The 20,177-nt window shown below is 43.1% G+C and overlaps 1 protein-coding gene across 7 annotated transcripts in view; it reads right to left on the reverse strand.

Annotated features, from left to right (window-relative positions):
* The window catches only part of DCAF1 (DDB1 and CUL4 associated factor 1), a 57,553-nt gene that overhangs the window by 14,117 nt on the left and 23,259 nt on the right, over positions 1 to 20,177 (reverse strand). For all 7 annotated transcript variants that reach the window (XM_033140633.1, XM_033140632.1, XM_033140630.1 and 4 more), the window contains 13 exons: positions 19,287 to 19,463; positions 17,423 to 17,632; positions 16,474 to 16,643; positions 16,168 to 16,292; positions 14,569 to 15,829; positions 14,035 to 14,233; positions 12,186 to 12,268; positions 11,767 to 11,851; positions 8,731 to 8,964; positions 7,977 to 8,070; positions 6,920 to 7,024; positions 6,111 to 6,184; positions 5,807 to 5,911 (listed from right to left, as the gene is read on the reverse strand). In XM_033140633.1, coding sequence (XP_032996524.1) covers positions 5,807 to 5,911; positions 6,111 to 6,184; positions 6,920 to 7,024; positions 7,977 to 8,070; positions 8,731 to 8,964; positions 11,767 to 11,851; positions 12,186 to 12,268; positions 14,035 to 14,233; positions 14,569 to 15,829; positions 16,168 to 16,292; positions 16,474 to 16,643; positions 17,423 to 17,632; positions 19,287 to 19,463 — 2,922 coding nt within the window. The remainder of the gene's footprint in view (positions 1 to 5,806; positions 5,912 to 6,110; positions 6,185 to 6,919; positions 7,025 to 7,976; positions 8,071 to 8,730; positions 8,965 to 11,766; positions 11,852 to 12,185; positions 12,269 to 14,034; positions 14,234 to 14,568; positions 15,830 to 16,167; positions 16,293 to 16,473; positions 16,644 to 17,422; positions 17,633 to 19,286; positions 19,464 to 20,177) is intronic.

Raw genomic sequence — 20,177 nt, forward strand, 5'->3', positions numbered from 1 at the left:
ATTTAAACAGAACGGTGGTCATGGCCAAGACCCGTACCTCCCTCCACAGACAGAACATTATCCAGTTTCCAGGTTGCGTGTCAATAGCTGAACTATGGAAAAGGTTGATCTTGGCCACTGACATGATGCTCTTAGAGGCAGGTGTCTCCAAGGGATGTGAAAGATCTAAGGTGGAAGAAGCATCAGCACTTGCCTCTCTCCTGAAGCTGGCAATTTTACTGACCTACTCCCCTGACCCCAAATACCTCCAACTGTAGATAGTGAATAAAGCAAGACGGGGAAATCCTGTACCTTAAAGCTAGACAGAGGTTAGTTGGGGGGGGGGGCTTCAACTAAGGGAGCCATACAGTACTAGGAACCATTCATCCACCCAAGGCCTACTTGATGGAAGAAGACCAAGAGTGATTCCAGACAGAACACTTTTTTTTTCAAGTTTCAGAAACACTGGTAGTCCCCATTTCTCATCCCTGGCAGTCCAAATGGCAAATTAAGAGCTAGAAGAATTGGCACAGCTCCAAAGATTTGTGCAGCAAGCGGCAGGGAACCCACCTCACAATACACAGCTCCTCTATTTTGTGATGTCTTATCTCTTCTTCCTTTCCAGTTTAGCTCTACACTACATAATCATCCCTAGGCAATGCAGTAGCTAAGCTTTCTACATTGGCAGTGGAAGACAGCAAAACAGCTAGCAAAAAAGCAGGAAGAGAAACTACTAAGCTCTGATACAACTCTTAGCATTTTGGCTCCAAAAGACAACATCTCTCTTAAAATTAAGAAGAACTCTGGATACCTTGCAGAGCAGCAGTGGGGAAGTACCAAAAACATGCAGGGCTGAAATTATAACTACACCTTGTAAAAACAGGGTTTGTTGTTGTTGTTGTTGTTGTTGTTCAGTCGTTCAGTCGTGTCCGACTCTTCGTGACCCCATGGACCAGAGCACGCCAGGCACGCCTATCCTTCACTGCCTCCCGCAGTTTGGCCAAACTCATGTTAGTAGCTTCGAGAACACTGTCCAACCATCTCATCTTCTGTCGTCCCCTTCTCCTTGTGCCCTCCATCTTTCCCAACATCAGGGTCTTTTCTAGGGAGTCTTCTCTTCTCATGAGGTGGCCAAAGTACTGGAGCCTCAACTTCAGGATCTGTCCTTCTAGTGAGCACTCAGGGCTGATTTCTTTGAGAATGGATAGGTTTGATCTTCTTGCAGTCCATGGGACTCTCAAGAGTCTCCTCCAGCACCATAATTCAAAAGCATCAATTCTTCGGCGATCAGCCTTCTTTATGGTCCAGCTCTCACTTCCATACATTACTACTGGGAAAACCATAGCTTTAACTATACGGACCTTTGTCGGCAAGGTGATGTCTTTGCTTTTTAAGATGTTGTCTAGGTTTGTCATTGCTTTTCTCCCAAGAAGCAGGCGTCTTCTAATTTCGTGACTGCTGTCACCATCTGCAGTGATCATGGAACCCAAGAAAGTGAAATCTCTCACTGCCTCCATTTCTTCCCCTTCTATTTGCCAGGAGGTGATGGGACCAGTGGCCATGATCTTAGTTTTTTTGATGTTGAGCTTCAGACCATATTTAGCGCTCTCCTCTTTCACCCTCATTAAAAGGTTCTTTAATTCCTCCTCACTATCTGCCATCAGGGTAGTATCATCAGCATATCTGAGGTTGTTGATATTTTTTCCGGCAATCTTAATTCCGGTTGGGGATTCATCCAGCCCAGCCTTTCGCATGATGAATTCTGCATATAAGTTAAATAAGCAGGGAGACAATATACAGCCTTGTCGTACTCCTTTCCCAATTTTGAACCAATCAGTTGTTCCATATCCAGTTCTAACTGTAGCTTCTTGTCCCACATAGAGATTTCTCAGGAGACAAATGAGGTGATCCGGCACTCCCATTTCTTTAAGAACTTGCCATAGTTTGCTGTGGTCGACACAGTCAAATGCTTTTGCGTAGTCAATGAAGCAGAAGTAGATGTTTTTCTGGAACTCTCTAGCTTTCTCCATAATCCAGCGCATGTTTGCAATTTGGTCTCTGGTTCCTCTGCCCCTTCGAAATCCAGCTTGCACTTCTGGGAGTTCTCGGTCCACATACTGCTTAAGCCTGCCTTGTAGAATTTTAAGCATAACCTTGCTAGCGTGTGAAATGAGTGCAATTGTGCGGTAGTTGGAGCATTCTTTGGCACTGCCCTTCTTTGGGATTGGGATGTAGACTGATCTTCTCCAATCCTCTGGCCACTGCTGAGTTTTCCAAACTTGCTGGCATATTGAGTGTAGCACCTTAACAGCATCATCTTTTAAAATTTTAAATAGTTCAGCTGGAATATCATCACTTCCACTGGCCTTGTTGTTAGCGAGGCTTTCTAAGGCCCATTTGACTTCACTCTCCAGGATGTCTGGCTCAAGGTCAGCAACCACATTACCTGGGGTGTATGAGACCTCCATATCTTTCTGGTATAATTCCTCTGTGTATTCTTGCCACCTCTTCTTGATGTCTTCTGCTTCTGTTAGGTCCTTTCCACTTTTGTCCTTAATTGTGGTAATCTTTGTACAAAATGTTCCTTTCATATCTCCAATTTTCTTGAACAAATCTCTGGTTTTTCCCATTCTGTTATTTTCCTCTATTTCTTTGCATTGCTCGTTTAGAAAGGCCCTCTTATCTCTCCTTGCTATTCTTTGGAAATCTGCATTCAATTTCCTGTATCTTTCATGATCTCCCTCGCATTTTGCTTGCCTTCTCTCCCCCGCTATTTGTAAGGCCTCATTGGACAGCCACTTTGCTTTCTTGCATTTCTTTTTCATTGGGATGGTTTTCGTTGCTGTCTCCTGTATAATGTTACGAGCCTCCATCCACAGTTCTTCAGGCACTCTATCCACCAAATCTAAATCCTTAAACCTGTTCTTCACTTCAACTGTGTATTCATAAGGAATTTGATTTAGATTGTATCTTACTGGCCCAGTGGTTTTTCCTACTTTCTTCAGTTTAAGCTGGAATTTTGCTATAAGAAGCTGATGATCTGAGCCACAGTCAGCTCCAGGTCTTGTTTTTGCTGAGTGTATAGAGCTTCTCCATCTTTGGCTGCAGAGAATATAATCAATCTGATTTCGATGTTGCCCATCTGGTGATGTCCATGTGTAGAGTCGTCTCTTGTGTTGTTGGAAAAGAGTGTTTGTGATGACCAGCTTGTTCTCTTGACAGAACTCTATTAGCCTTTGCCCTGCTTCATTTTGAACTCCAAGGCCAAACTTGCTAGTTGTTCCTTTTATCTCTTGACTCCCTACTTTAGCATTCCAATCCCCTATAATGAGAAGAACATCCTTCTTTGGTGTCATTTCTATAAGGTGTTGTAAGTCTTCATAGAATTGATCAATTTCAGTTTCTTCAGCACTGGTAGTTGGTGCATAAACTTGGATTACTGTGATGTTAAAAGGTCTGCCTTGGATTCGTATCGAGATCATTCTATCATTTTTGAAATTGTATCCCAGTACAGCTTTCGCCACTCTTTTGTTGACTATGAGGGCCACTCCATTTCTTTTACGGGATTCCTGCCCACAGTAGTAGATATGATAGTCATCCGAACTGAATTCGCCCATTCCTGTCCATTTTAGTTCACTGATGCCTAGGATGTCAATGTTTATTCTTGCCATCTCATTTTTTATCACATCCAGCTTTCCAAGGTTCATGGTTCTTACATTCCAGGTTCCTATGCAATACTTTTCTTTACAGCATTGGACTTTCCTTTCGCTTCCAGGCATATCAGCAACTGAGCGTCCTTTCGGCTTTGGCCCAGCCGCTTCATCAGCTCTGGATCTACTTGTACTTGTCCTCCGCTCTTCCCCAGTAGCATGTTGGACGCCTTCCGACCTGAGGGGCTCATCTTCCAGCGTCATATCTTTTATATGCCTGTTGTCTTTGTCCATGGAGTTTTCTTGGCAGGGATACTGGAGTGGCTTGCCAGTTCCTACTCCAGGTGGATCACGTTTGGTCCAAACTCTCCACTATGACCTGTCCATCTTGACCTGTCCATAGCTTCCGGAGTACTTCAAGCCCCTTCGCCACGACAAGGCAGTGATCCATGAAGGGTTTAATATAGCCTAAAATGGGGTGGTGGCCTTACACACAAACCTGCCAATTTCCTATAAATAATCACAGACTCATAGAATTGTAGAGTTGGAAGGGACCCTAAGGGTCATCTCATCCAACTCCCTGCATACAACACCATTTTGCTCAAACCATTCTTTATTTTTATTATTTGGCCTACCCTACAGCATGCCCCTAGCAAATGAGAGGGGCTTCTATACAGCTGGACAGACTTTCTTCCAGGCTTGACAACTCATTGCATCTGACACCTCATTTTGTCCTTTTATTCTGCAGGAAGCAAGCAAGCATGAACAGGCGAGGGCGCAAAGATCACTGCTGTAAAGCAAAGAAGTGCCACCAGGTCTAGGCACCTCTGGGGAGCCAGCATTGGCTCTATCTCATATCTCCATTGCTTGAACAACCATGGTTTAAAGCAACAACCTAGTACTTGGAAAAATTAATTAAGAGAGACACAGAGCCAATTTCCCCAAGACTCAAAACAAACTGGAACACCAGCATTTGAACATATAATGTAAAGATATCTGCTGCCTGAGTTCAACTTTCACATTAGGACTGGGGACTTAGGAGTTTCTGGTGGGTGGGTGTCACAATAAGCATTCTCTTAAATGGATTGCATGGGGTCAAGAACAGACAAAGTATTTGATTCCACCCCTCCTTACAATAAAAGAGCAAATAACTGCCCAAAGGGAAAGCTTTCGTGCATCCTAATATAAATAACATACCTTGAAACCAAGCAAAGTAATTTTATTCTGAGTTAAGCAAAAAGAAAAAGGTTTCAACTTTCCTCTGCCATGACTGCAGCTTTGACTTTGTTTCTATTGTAAACACTGATGGTATTTCTACCCTGGAACAAACAAGCAAAAACCAACCAACAACCATACAGAATCATTATTGTTGATCATTTGGCAGACAGTTTGGCACAAAGAAATGTACCACAAACTTAGGAAGTCACATTACTTTCTGCAACCCTAAGCAACAACAGTATTTTAGCCATTTTAAGAGTTAACTACAATAGAGTATATCTGTGAAACAATGGTCCTAATACACAAGAAAAAAGCAGAATCTCTTAAGCAGCTCTGGATTCATTTCCACAGTATGTGTTGGCCCACTTTTAAGGGAACTCTACCTATTTGATTGTTGGAAATGTAGCTGCTGCGTGAGTGCCAGGAAAATCCATAAATCACCACGAGAAGACATATTAATAACTGTCTCTTTTCTCATTCACATCCTGAACAGAGCTATCCATTTGGTTGCTTAGTTTAGGCATGCTGCGACTGATTCATACAATCAATCACCTATTAGCATAGTAAAAGCAATTAACAAAAAAAGTGAAGACAAACAAATAATATCACTACTGCAAAAAAGGACACCAAAAAACTGTTCCTGCTAGCAGCTCAACAAATACAAGCTACTTCACTCATCAGAACTCAACTCAAAATTGCTTTAGTGTGCTATCTGTTATAACAAACCAAAACCACGTAAGATAAATAACATATGATAAAGATTTAGGGTTGCACCCAGTGTAGTGCTACACAGTGTGTTCCATCAGCCCAGGGATCCCCACTTGCACAACTCCTTGCACCCCACCCTACAAATCTGTTCTAGGTTTCCTTCCCAAGATGTTAGTTGGATACCACCTTTAAAAGCTATTTTCAAAGCTTTTCTAAGAAGTTCAACAAAGGAGACATTTTGTATATGCTACCTGGTCTTCCTCCTCATCCTCCTCATCTTCCGCCAAACGCTGCCTGCCCACCTCGTAGAGCCTGCAGACAGTATCCATGTTCATGGCATCCATGCTTCCTTGGTTCTGAAACAGGAACCAGATACCAAGTATGGTAGGTTAGCTTCCATCCAACATGCTGGACTGACTTAAATTGAGCAATACCATCTGCATCATCATCATCATCATCATCATCTCTCCATCCTAGTTACACACCTACGCTTACAACTGAACAGTTGTTTGATTACCTTGCTTGGTTCTTGTAATGCAAGAAAAATACATTTACCTCAATCACTGCCAAGTAACAGTCCTTTGTGTCTGTACACAGGTCAAATATGTTCCTTTTCACATCAATGGTGGCTGGAAAAGAACACATGTTTTAATCCACATTTAGCCAAGACAAAAGATGCTGAAAGCCAAAAAAGAACCAAACAAAACCTCAAAAAGTTGAGTAATGTATTAAACCATCAAATTGTAAAGTTGGAAGAGTCATCTAGTCCAAACCCCTGCAATGCAGGGATCTTTTGCCCAACATGGGGCTCAAATCCACAACTCAGTGAGATTAATAATCTTATGCTTTGACTATTATTATTATTATTAATAATTTATTTATTTATACCCTGCCCATCTGGCTGGGTTTCCCCAGCCACTCTGGACAGCATCCAACAAAGATTAAAATACAACAACTAAGCTAAACCATGCTACAGTCTATCACCTTCTTCAGGGCAAATACATTTTTCTTGCACTAACAGGGTGATTCATTCAAAGCTACAGGCAAAAACGTATCAGGCATAGTGCAACCTTTTAACAAATCTCTCCATGATGAGCATCATTTCAAAGCATTGCCTTGTTTTACATATATAGACAGGGGAGGAGGGTTCTGGTCCTCTTGGTGCAACCCCTTCTTTCCCTAGCTGTTCACAAGGAAATCCTTTTTAGTGAAGCTGAACCACAACTGCATTCTGAAAAGGAGGTGTAATGACATCTATGGCCATTTCTCCAGGAAGCAAGCTAGAAGCTTTCTGCAAAGAAAGTGAAGTAATATATGTAGTTTTGCTCAATATAAATTCAGGTAAGCACAAGCACCATCTTTACCAATTGGTTTGTAGTCTGTTGCATTGAAAGTCCTGAAAGATGATCCAAAGGGACTCCGCATCCTCTCTTCCAGAAGATCATCTTCATCGTCAGCTTGCAACATTGCTGATCAAGGGGAAAAGGTATTTAAGTAAGCAGTTTCTGATGGTCTAAAATTGTTTCAGGAGCATAGGAAGCTGCCTTTTACTGAGCCAGGCCAATGGTCCATCTAGCTCAGTACTGTACACACTGATTGGCAGCAGCTCTCCATGGTTACAGGCAGGTGGCATTGCCAGCCCAACCTGGAGATGTGGGAGACTGAAGCTGGTGCCTTCTGCATGCAAAGCACATGTGACACTGAAACATGGAGAATGGGACCAACTAGAGCAGCCTTCCCCAACCTGGTGCCCTCCAGATGTTTGGGACTATGACTCCCATAGCCCCTGACCCTTGGGCTATGGTGGCTAGGGCTGAAGGAAAGTGTAACCCAAATATTTTGAGAGCGCCAAGTGAAGAAGGCTGCCATAGACCATTGGAGTGGCATATTCAGAAAAAGCATATAGATCTGTAGCATTTTTCTCTGAAGAATTTGAGCTACCTGTTGAATAAGTATGCATAGGCTCTGAGTTGGGAAGGATGGGCTTGAGAAAAAAGAAAACTGAGTAGGTGAGTAAGGCTGAATTGGCAGGAAGAGGAAGGAACAAGTGGGGAAACGGATAATCTGGAAGAGGGAACAAGATATCAGGGTAACAGCAAGAAGTGCTAGAAAATGAGGAGAGAGGAGGAACCAAACAGAGCATCTATGCAAGGCCCCCGGGAACCAGCAAGCATCCCTTCTGTATTTCTACAAGTAGCCGAAACTAACCAGTCAGTCAAACCGCTGCAAAGTTTCAGCCCACCTTTGGAACTCTACAGGAAGACTTTGCACACCCTGTTGAGACCCAGCACACAGCTGAGCCAGGAGCCTTTTTTTTTTTTAGTGACAAAACATGCAATTCTGCATGCCTTGGCTATGTATGTTTTTGTTAACTACCACAAAGTAACATAGGAACAGGCACCTTACTAATGGGAATCTTACCTCCGTACATGACTGTTCCAGTATGGTTGAAGACTACACGGCACTGATCCAAGGCTGGCACTGTGTGTAGCAAGTGGAAAGTTCGCAGGTCCCACTGGGGAACGTGTTAGGGAAAAATCCACGCAATCATCTATTGCAACACCTGCAGCAGCAATTAGCATGTGAATAATGCCAAATATATCATTGGTAGATGTTACAGAAAATGCCAGTGGCAAAGCTGTCAGCACTGATTCAGCAGCTGCCACCAAGATCAAGCAGGACTTCCCAATATCTAGGACTTCCTCTAGCCCAACCTTCTCCAAGCAAGTGTCGTTGTTTTGGACTACAACTCCCGTCAGTGCCAATCTGCATGGCCAATGGTCTGCATTATGAGATCAGGGATGACGGCACTAGGTTACAGAAGGCTGGTCTACTAGGTCTGATTGTCCCATCTTCCTCCCTGGCCCAATTCTGAACTGCCACCCTCATTAATATTTGAGAATCAGACAACAATGACTCTCTGAATTCAACTTTACAATATTGCTAGCAAAGCGCTTTGTCCTAGCCACTTTGAACAGGAGGGCCCAACTTGGCATTGCAATATGCACAGCCAACAAACTTACTAATCCAAGCTACTGCCCTATCTTGAAGAATCCTATTATTGCATTTCATCTGATAGGACAAGAAACATTACACTACATTCTGCAATCATTTGCTCAGCACGCCAAGCTCCTTAAGATCATTGTGTGAGTCACAGCTCAGGCACAAAGGATACAATTTCTGTGTTGACTATGACTTCCAGCCCATTTGGATGAAAAACACCACTGATGGTCATGTTGAATTTATCAAACTTGTGAATAGCCTGTGCAGAGCGGACATCCCAAAGGACGCCATCATTTAAGACAAGATCGTCTGTGGGGTTAAAAGTGGCACAATTCTTCTTGTAGTTGTTTGCAAGATCTGGATTAAACAGAGTTAACAGCTTGTTGCCAGTCTGAATATCATAGATCTTTTGGATTAAAAAGAAGAAAAGAAAATAGTCAAGATCTGCAATTCGTTTGTATCTAAAGAGAACAAAAGTATGTGCAATCATGTCAAAATCAATTTTTGCAGACAACCACCTGCCCTGAGTTTGCTCATTCGCCTTGAAAAGAGTTTACAAGTTCATGATCAGTGCACAGAAATCATTACAGACACTACTGGGTTAGAGAGAAATCAAAGGGCATTACAGTGGTACCTCCAGTTACGAACAGGATCTTTGTAACCGGAGGTGCCTGTTCTGTGCATGCACACGGCGCCATAGAGTGCTTCTGTGCAGAGCGCTTCTGTGTATGTGGCAAACCCACTTCCAGGTTTGCTGTGTTCACAACCTGAAAGTTACGTTACCCGAAGGTAACGTAACCTGAGGGTCCACTGTGCTGCATGCATAAAGCACTGTGCTGCATAAAACATAAACCTTTCGTAAGGCAGCCACTCAATAAGGGTAAGAAGCAGGTGGTATGCTTCCTTTGCTAGCTTATGTAACAGTAGGTGAATTATTTGCATTGCTACCTACTACAGTGTTAGGAGTAAAAATTTTAAGAATTCTAAGAAGGGTTGATTCTTCCTAGATTCCCACAGTCACCAATCAAGGAAAACGAGTAGTAGGAACCTCACAAGTATCTAAGAGTCCCCTGCATTTATTTCCTAACTATTGAATTAAATCATTTTTTACTATACCTTGATACTCTCAACGACCAAGTGTCCCTTAAATTTACACAATCCTCTTTTAAAAAAGCAGCAAAAGAATAAACAAACACTGTAAAATGGCACTACACTGGGTTTTTTTAAAAAAAATAACTAAAGATGCAAGCCTATCGGACAAAGGACCAAACCTGTGTTGTTCCATAGGTGTAGCCATGTTAGCATGTCACAGCAAAATCAGTTAAGAATTATGCAGCACCCTTAAAGACTATTGATTGGGGAATAAGCTTTTATAAGATGGATCCTAGTCTACAGAAGCCTATGCCATAAAAATACGCTAGTCTTTTAACATGCTGCAGGTAAATTTAAGAAAACAATTTAATTTTTATTTTTATGCTTTTCATAAATTGCTGCAGATTCACTGCTTTTTACTTCTGCGCTCTGTGTAGCACTTCGCACACAGCTGATACTAAATAGTAATATTGCCAGTTTGTACATTCTGCTTCAATACAGGAATGTTTCCTGAGATTTCTTCAAATTTTAAAGGAGTCAACCAAGAACAACCTTTCACAAGTGGCATAAGCTATCCAAACTGGCAAAGCATGAGGTTTCTAGAGCAGTGTAACCTGAGGAGCGCATCCACTACTGCTCATTTACGATGGAAATTTCTTTCTTAATTGCCAGAGAATGTGCAAACTGACCAAGAAGTAAAGGCTGCTACTCAGAAAACTGTGGTGCAAAGTCTCAATCCATTACGGGGGGGGGGGGGGGGGCGACCCTAATTGATATTAGGGACTGTGGGTAATGAAATAAAGAGACTACCATAAAGGATTCCATGTACCACATGGTGGAAAAAGTGTCACAAAATGAAAAGTTACTATTCTGACATATATGCTAAAAAGATTTTTGCAGACTTGTTTTCTTTAAAATTATTTTCATATAGATGCTTAACTGGAAATCAAACCATAATCTGAACATTTGAATTTGTTTCCTTTACCCTTCTCTCAGATACATTTTATGTACAGGATCTCTTAAACACTAATTTCCCTTTGCCGAAGCTAAGAATAAACATTTTTAGCCTGTTGCCTCCCAAATGACCTGATCATGAGGTGAGATCAGATTTCTTTTGAAGGCTAAGATAAAGAACACAGCAAGGCAACATAGAAATAGTACTTTGTTTAAATGCAAATATATAGGGAAATCAACAAAAGGCCAAGGTAAATTGTGAAGAATTTGAATAGATTTATGCTTGATGACATTTGTCTTCCTAAAGTAAGACAGTCCCTGAGATTAACTCTGCTTGACACTGCCACCTTCAGATTGCTTCTAACTCCTCAGGACAAAGAATATTTGATATGTTATACTAGAAAAGCAAAATTACTGGTTCATTTTCATTCATCCTGTAATAAAGTACAGGTTCTCTATAAAATCTCTAACAATTTATTTTTAAACCAATGAGGAAACATTAAATTATATATTGGGGGGGGGGATAATTTCCAGGTGAATGTGTCCTAGGAAACAATCCAGAAAATGTCCTTTATGATAAATCAACTAGGCTAGGCATTATAGATCCCCAAAGGAAGGGCAGGCATAACACCTAGGAGGGGCCCAGGTTTCACCATTGGACATTAATGAGCCAATGAGGTCAAAGGTCATCTAATCCAGTCTCCATAAAGCGAGTTCCATCACCAGATCCATCCATGGCACTATCACATTTGAATTAATTGCTAGATCTTTCAAGCAACATCAGAGCTTAGTTAGCCCTCTCTAACAGCACTTCTCTTCTGTTCTGTTATGTAATGGCTATGGTTGGGCTACTGAATTTCATTTTTTTTTTTCAGTTCACCAAACTTGTTCAGTATTAATCTAATCCTATACCGCCAAGGATGATGAATCTGTGATCCGTTAGATGTTGATAAGACTACAACTTCCATCAGTCCTAGCCAGCATGGCAAACTATCAGGTTTGATGGGAACTGTGGACCCAGAACGTTTGGAGTTCCTCATCCCTACTCTATGCAATGTTTCAAAGTTCTTCCCATAAGAAATGGTTCTGGCATTAAATGGCTACAACATGCTCACACAGAGAATATTAAATTGGCTTTGGAGATTTTAAAAGTGATACTTACATGGGCAATGTCCCCCTTTGTGCCAATAACCCTGTCCTGAGAGTGCTTGCTGAATTCCACATAGTGGTCGTCTGTGAAGGAATGCCTACACAGGAGAATCAAATATTCAATAAGCAGTAAGAGATCAAAGCAACAATGTTTCTCAAGAGTCATTTTGTGCACCTAGATGTAACACCTTTTAATGTATTATTGCATCACATAATACAGAATATACTGGTTCTTGAGCTAATCATAAAATATAGTCACTCCTCTGCTACTATAAAAGCCAGCTATATTCATTACTAGGGCAATCTTTATCTATCTGTCATCCGCCTAATATGCATTTGAACAAGTCCATAGGATTATAGTCACTTAACAGATTGCTCCTTTAATGGTCTGGTCTATCGGGGTAATGAAAACACAATAAAGAGTGTACATACTTGGTTTCAAAGACAGACTTCATTCCCCACAATGCAGAGAGGGGCTGGCTCCAAGATGCAGATGTCAGCAGTAAAGAGCCGTCCTGCAGTTTAGGGGAGACAACACAAGGAAGTAGAAGTGTATCGTTATTATGCATGTGGATGTATTCTTATTTAGCAGGATGTTGGGGGAAATTCCCTGCCATTTTGTTCTGGGAAGTAAGAAAGTCATCAGAGCTGCTAATTGTGCCACGATGCAAACAACATTTTTGGTAGGTAACAATACTGGAAGTCTAACAGCCAATGTCACCACATTTGTGATGCAGGTAAATCCAAAGATCATCTGATCAGTCATTTGGGGTACGTGGCCACTCCAAATGACCTGTTCTGAGCAAAGCTTCACCAGCAGCAGCAGCAGCAGCAACTGCTGGGAATCACAAGTGGGAGAGAGTTGCTGTGGCACTTGTGTCCTGCCTGCCGGCTTCCTCTAGACATCTGGTTAGTAACTTGTGAGAACAGGATGCTGGACTAGATGTGTCTTCGGCTTGATCCAACAGGGTTCTTATGTTCTTATAATGCACAGCAGCATGCGGAAGTGAGCTTTTCACAAGATTAACCTCAAACAAGGGTAGCAAAAATGGTGCTTTCCAAATGGCGTGACTACATTCCTGACCACTGGCCATTCTAGCTAACACTGATGGAAGTTGTCACCCATAAAACCTGGACGGCACCCCATTGGCTTACAACTGTGATAACTGTCACTTAGAATCAGAGAATTGTAAAGTTGGAAGGTAACACATGGGGTCATCTAGTTCAACCCCCTGCAATGCAGGAATGGCCCTTAGATTAAAAGTCTCATGCCCTACCGACGGAGCGGGTAAATGTATCCCTTAACAAATTGATTTGTGGCCTCTGCTGGTGGAATATGGAAAATGAGTGCCTTGCAAACAGGGACTGGTTTTCTAGAATCAATCTCTCCCACAAACTTTCATACTTTCAGATTTAATAGAAAAGCATTTTTCCTGTTTAAATACATATTAAACCCACATCAGCCTCATCTCCCTCGCAAATGTTGTTGTTGTTGTTGTTGTTGTTGTTGTTGTTGTTGTTGTTGTATCCATGCATAATGAATGATCTCTCTTCCCCTGCCACAAAATACTGGATGAGACTGAAACTGACAGGTAACATTTTGCCCCTCCCCTTGCTATAATTCCGTATTACTCACAAGCGGCTTGAATAATAATATACTGGAAATTTGGAGACCTATGACAAATTACAGAAAGCAATCACTAAAAATGCCCACTTACACTAATATATTCACACCATAACACCCAATGAAAGGGTACACTGTAGTAAGGTAAAATGTAAAGGTAAAGGACCCCCGGAAGGTTAAGTCCAATTAAATTTGTCTATGGGGTGTGGTGCTCATCTCTGCTTTCAGGCCAAGGGAGCCAGCGTTTGGCCACAGACAGCTTTCTAGTTCATTTGGCCAGCATTTCTAAACTGCTACTGGCACAACGGAACACAGTGATGGAAGTCAGGGTGCACAGAAATGCCATTTACCTTCTCTTTGCAGCGGTACCCATTTACCTACTTGCCCTGGTGTGCTTTCGAACTGCTAGGTTGGCAGGAGCTGGGACAAGACGGCAAAGTGAGAGGAACAATGGAATAGGGGGCGGGGGTATGAAGCATGTATTGTTTATAAACAATCCCAAATTAGAGGAGAGGTTTATGTTCTTTCCTGGCTTAGCTCCACATCCTGATCTTGAAGGGAGACTTGACTAACCCCCTCCCTGTATCATTCATGAAGCCTAGAACCACAAGGTTGTTGTGATGCAGAGGCCCATGCTGCTATGTTACTCTTCCTTACCCTAGAAGGCTCAAGGTGTGTGATGGCAGAGTTGTGGCACTTATAGCTGGCCTCCTCTTGCCCACTGAAGACATTGTAGAGTTTCAGGTGCCCCGTGCAAGTGCCCAGCATCAGGAATCGCTCCCGTGCAGAAAATGCACAACATGTGAAGCCACTCTCATCTTCATTTGCTTCCCGGAACACAGAAATTGGACGGAACCTGGGAAATCAAAGCGCAACTGAGTAAGAAAGCGAGCTGTTAAAAATGCAAGAGGAGGGTTGGCAAATGACCAAACGAAGATGAAGCTTAAAAACTGTATGCGATAAATTGCTAGGTTGGAAGTCATGACTTCAGGTGCCATCTAAAGGGAACGGAAATATCTATGAATGCTCCTAACGTGGAAGATGCTGGAGAAAATGGTCAGTAGATGGAAAAACAAGGAATGGGGCAAAAAGCCACAGGTTTCGTCCAAAATGCATATGGGTACTCAAGTCTATCTTTTGGAAAGCTGGATCCAAAGATTCAAAGGAATTGAGAAACAGCATCTTCCTTACCTGCTGAATATAAGGTGCCTATCAAAGCATCCGCCATCCACCCCGCCGTACTTTGGAAAGGCTGCCCTGCGTGACAGCCGCGAGGTAAAGTTAGTTGGCGCTTGGCGCCTCTGTTTTGGCTCAGGACACTGGTGGGGTGTAAAAAGAGAGAAAGGAGGGCAAGTGGCCACAGGGTTCTTGCAGCGAGCATGCTGTTCCCTAAGGTACTCTGTGATTATACTGTCCAGTGTGGGAGGGGAAGGGAGGTGCCTGTCCAGCTGCTTTTTGATAGCTGGGCTCTGGCTGTAGGCGCCATGGTCTGATTTTTGCCGAAGCACTCTGATTTTCCTGCCGTTGCAGGGAGACGGCCTCTCTCGAACAAAGCTAATCCTGCCAATCACTGGAGAGCTGGTAGCCTGAGATGGCCCTGGAAGAGCAAGTGAGCCCTGGCAGGCAGCCTGCCTTGGCTGGGCATGGACAGAGGAAGCAGCGGGAACTACGGAAGGGTGGTTAGTCAACCGGGCAGAAATGCCATTCGCTATGCGAGGGGTACGAGGCAGAGGCACAGGAGAGGCAGCAGCAGGAACAGGGGTGAAGGCGGAGGAATGAGAAGCAGCCGTCATGGGTAGATCCGCCTCCTTGGTAAGGATGGTAGCAGTTTCTCCCAGCCCTTTAGAGATGAGGTGGTTCCTGATCAAAAGCAGCAGCTCCTTCTCGGGAAACGAAATCCTCGACTGAGCCACGACGTCTGCTTTCTGAAGTCGTGCCAAGGAGACGTCTGTCCCAATCAGCAAGGGCTTCCCAGAGACCCGCTCAATCAGCTCAGCGGCATATTTGCAAAACTTCACGTGCTCGCTGCGCTTATCCTGGAGCACAGGCTCCTTCATCAACTGCTGGATCTGGCAGCTGCTGAAGAGAGGCAACTTGCTGATGATCTGCCGGACCGTACTGCTCCGGGACAACCCGACCAAGGCTTTGCAGGCCAACGCTCGGATCTGGTCCGCATCTGTAATGGGCATTTTCACAGACAGCAGAGACAGCAGCACTTTGATGCCGTTGTTGGACTGCACTACGTTCCACATCTTGGCCAGAGTGTGCTCGCCGCTCCTGGGTGCTTGGGGGAGCATTCGGCGTGGGGTGCCAGAGATGAATTTGCCAATGCTGGAGATGCGGTTATCTGGGCCGCACACACAGTTAATAATAATCTGAAGGGCTGACTTCTGGATTTCTGCATCGTGGATAAAGAATTCTCCTTCGGCAAGCCCCAGGATGATGCTGATACCTAACAAAAAAGGACACTGAATCAGTAGTCTATCCAAATAGGACACATCGGTATTTAAGAACCTACAAAGAGCCATGCTGGATGAGGCCTATGGCCTACCTGCTCCAGCACTCTGGTCTCAAGAGTGGTCAATCAGATGACCACAAGAAGCCCAAAGTAGGACCTGAGCAACAGCACCCTCTCCATCCATAATCGGCATTCAATTGGCATTCAAAGGCATCTAGTGCCTCCTGCCTAGCATAGGAGGCAGCTTAACGCTTACTGAAAAATTCAGCAACTAGTGAAGAGATTTATAAAGGAAGGATGGAAACCGACTGAAAAGGTAATGTTCTACATACCCACAATGGAAATAGAAGTTCCGCCCTCATCCACCGTATCTACCGCCTCTGCTAACTGCAACTGGATTTTAGGAACCACTGTAAGGATGGCCAGAACATCCAGAGCGTAACGCACTGTGTCATTCCTAGAAAACAAAAGCAAGTGGTTGTGGAACCCTTTTAAGGCAAAGATCAGCTACACAAAATAACACAAATCCACTACACCAGCAGTCATTCCAGGCTAGAAGAGCGTGCATGTGGCAGACACTCGCCTGGGGCAACTGACTGTAACTCACTGCATGCTTGCATAATGCTCAATTCTCTCACCTAGCATAGTAGGTCTTCCAGTTGCATGCTATTGAAATAAGTTGGAGCATGAGCTGCACACAAGACAGCTTGAGGAAGACCTCTGCTGGATCCCAATAGAGCTGTCCCGGCCCATATTCTATTAGGAACTCCATCATCTCTACAATCTGTTCATGTGTGTAGGAAGAAGCCTGAAAGGAGAAGGTGGCATTCAAGAAGTCTTTTAGCATCATCAATTACTTATGTGACTTTAAAAAAACGTATGCTCCTTAAACCCGATAGTAGCTTTCGGAAAAGGGAGATCCGGAATTAGGGTGACACTGCAAGTAAAGTCCTGCCCTGCTCACACCTTGAGGATCTAACCTCGCACAGTTGGGACACAGACAAAGCTTCTTCTGCTGATCTCAGGGTTCATGCAGGAGAAAGCAATCCTGAAGACAGGGCTTCAGGCTTAGTATCTATCAGTTTAAAATATTTGAGATTTACCATTCTGCTAAATGAATAAATGCACAAAGAATTCTGAACACAAACACTAAAGCCCAACAATCTAAAAATGTACTAAAATACAGTATGGCAGATTAAAACCCAGGAATAAAAACTATGGGTGCTGCTGGAAAGCTTGCCTAAACAACAGATGGCAGAAAATCATAAAGGGGGAGAGGGGAAACAAAGGAACCACCCATGAAAGCGATTTCCACAAGAGGAATGGGGAGGGGCCCTTAAAAAAGATTAAGGGCAGTGTGACTGAGCAAGAACTGGCATAATGTGCTCCCCACATCCATTTAAAATCAGCTCCACAAAGAACCTGCCAGAAATCAGTCCACGAGGCTACCAAAGCACGGACAGCACAAGGAGCGCAGTCAGTTTATCAGATTTGACTAACATGACTTTTTGACATTTTTTTTGCAAGAATATCTAAAAGGTGACAGGATGAAAAAGTTCCTATACCTCTACAAAACACACTACTCACCTTATACGGAGGCTGTTGATGCACCAGGATGCCACCTTCCGTGCGCTGGAGTGACTGCTTCACCTGTTCCACTTTGATGGCAAGATGAGCCTCAAAATACCTGCGCATGGCCATGCAAGTGTGTTTCCCAGTCTGGCGGCTAGCAAAAATCTCGTCGTCGCTTAGTAGCGCACCTTGGGTTTGCAGGTTTAAGATATCAAGAGTGCTAATCTACAAGGGAAAAGAAACAAATTTGCCATTATGTTATTCGCCATGCCTGAAGGCTTATTTTTTTCACTCAAATAAAAGAATTAGATCAGCCAAAGAAAACCTGTGCCAAGAAGCTGCATTAACTGCCAGAGCTTTCAATACATACAGGCAACCTGACAAAGCAACTCTCCTAAAATCAGCCAGTTTGTTCATTTGCAATTAAAGAATCGCTATTCACTTTAAAAAAAAAATATTATGTAACATACCCAGAAAGATTGAATCAGGAAAATGGAGAAGCGCAAGGGAAGGAGTGTTATTCCATTTTTACTGGCTTTGTCCTTTACATGCAGTGCAGTAAACAAAACTCTCTACTTTAATTGCTAAAGAAGAAACTACCTCAATAATCTGTTCATTTTATTACCACAGACCATAGTTCTCTCTAAATAGGACTCTTAAGACAGCAGCAAAGACTACTCTTACCTTTACCACTGCTATTAATTAACTGCCTGAGGATCTCAGAAATGTTACATGTATTAAGTTGTTTTTAATTACTATTTACATTTGTTAGTCACTTTATACCAAAAAGGTATCAAAGTGACTTAACAAAAAAAAAAATCCAAACATATACAAACAATTAATAATCAGAAAAAGTTAAACCAGTGTGCCATACAAAGTATCGCATGCTCATCCAATGACAAGATTAGGAGGATAAGTTATAGCCAGTGAAGAGAAGCATGGATAGAAAGTAGGGGAAATATAGATGTCCCAAAGCATGCTGGTGCTGGTAACAGTCACAATGTGGCCATGTTCACACATAATGCTAAAACATGGTTTAACACATAGCTGTCAACCTTCCCTTTTTTGCAGTGGGAAACGGCGCTGGAATAAGGGAATTTCCCGCAAAAAAAGGGAAAGCTGACTGCTATGGTTTAAGGCTAGGGAGTGAGAGTTCACAAGTGTGACCAAAGCCTAAGACTCAGCACCCACCCCCTCTTCTGCCCACATGGCCAGGAAGAGAAGCTTTGCCAAGTTTCATTTCACTTTCAAACAGCCTTGCCTTAAGGCTTTGTAGAAAAGAGGAATTCTGGTTTACAACAAGGGTTCTTAAGCAGATTTCTAAGCAGGGTATGAAGCTGGCCTTGTGCCGCCTCCCTGCCATCTCCTTCATTCAATCTATTGCAGAGAAGCAGAATACTCTATAAATGATGAAATAAAGGGAATACAGTACACCTTATATACTAGCATTGAGGAACTGCCAATCCTGCAGGCCTAGTTAGGCCCAGCAAGCTTCCTAAATGATACTATTTTGCTCAAACCACACCTATCTGCCCGACACTTGATATCGTATGTGACGTCAGGTGCGGGGTAGGTAAAAACATGGCTGGGATTGGCTGCAAGTGGAGGTTCACCGGGATGAAGTCATCTGATGGGCACCGAAAGGAAATCCCTCTGAAGTTGTCACCTGCTCATATTGATGTCAGGTGATTGACAGCCCCTCCAACCTATCAGAGATGACTCACAGGGAGGTAAGACTTCTGGCCCACCGTCCACATCCAGTTCCCCACCTCTGCCTTGCAGGACCAGCTGAGGCAGAAGACTTGGTGGTGGCACCCCAACTCCACTTTAAGATGTTCTGAGAAAACACCTGAAAATATGAAACTGCTGTAACACTTACCAAGTTTACAAGGCGCCGTAAGCCATCATGCCTATCGAAGAGCTCCAAGACCGCACGGAATGAAAAACAAATAGAGAAGAACATGGTAGCATGGCAGCAGCCTGAGGCATGAGAGCATTCCATCAACCACAAGGTGTAGTTCACAACATCTGATAACACGTGAGGATGCATGCAGACCTAAGAACAAGAAGATGCAAGGACAATCCTCACTTACATTCATGAAACAACACATAGTTTCTGTTTTAACCCTCAGCAATGCCCCCCACAGTAAGCAACAGACTAATAATTCAGTCACACTTGCAGTCTCAGCTGCAGTCACACTTAAAAAAACTTTTTGCATTGTTGCTTAAGATGGTGGTTGGGATAAGCAACTAATGATTAATAGATCAGAGTTAAAACAAAGCAGCCAACTAACGAAATCAATTCAGGTGTTTAATAAGAACATGTGTGAAGTATGCTTGAAAGCAAAGAACGTTGGGGAAATGGTTGTGAGAAAATTCAGAAGCACATGCAACACGTTTATGATGCCAATTGGGAAGGATAGCAAAGATCTTTGCAATCACTCTCAAATTCCTTTCAAAGTGCTAGATGTACCAAGCTGAAAAAAGTTAGGTACAGTTGTACCTTGGTTCTCAAACATAATCCATTCCGCAAGTCCATTCAACTTCCGAAATGTTAGAAAACCGAGGCACGGCTTCCGTTTGGCTGCAGGAGCTTCCTGCACTCGAGCGGAAGCCACATTGGATGTTCGGCTTCCGAAAATATTCGAAAACCGGAACACTTACTTCCGGGTTTTTGGCGTCCAGGAGCCAAAATGTACGAGTACCATGGTGTTCAAGAACCAAGGTACGACTGTAATATTATATTTATGGGTTACGTTGTGTGGGTGAC

The sequence above is a fragment of the Lacerta agilis genome, chromosome 2 (assembly GCF_009819535.1).
Source record: "Lacerta agilis isolate rLacAgi1 chromosome 2, rLacAgi1.pri, whole genome shotgun sequence".
Classification (NCBI taxonomy): Eukaryota; Metazoa; Chordata; class Lepidosauria; order Squamata; family Lacertidae; genus Lacerta; species Lacerta agilis.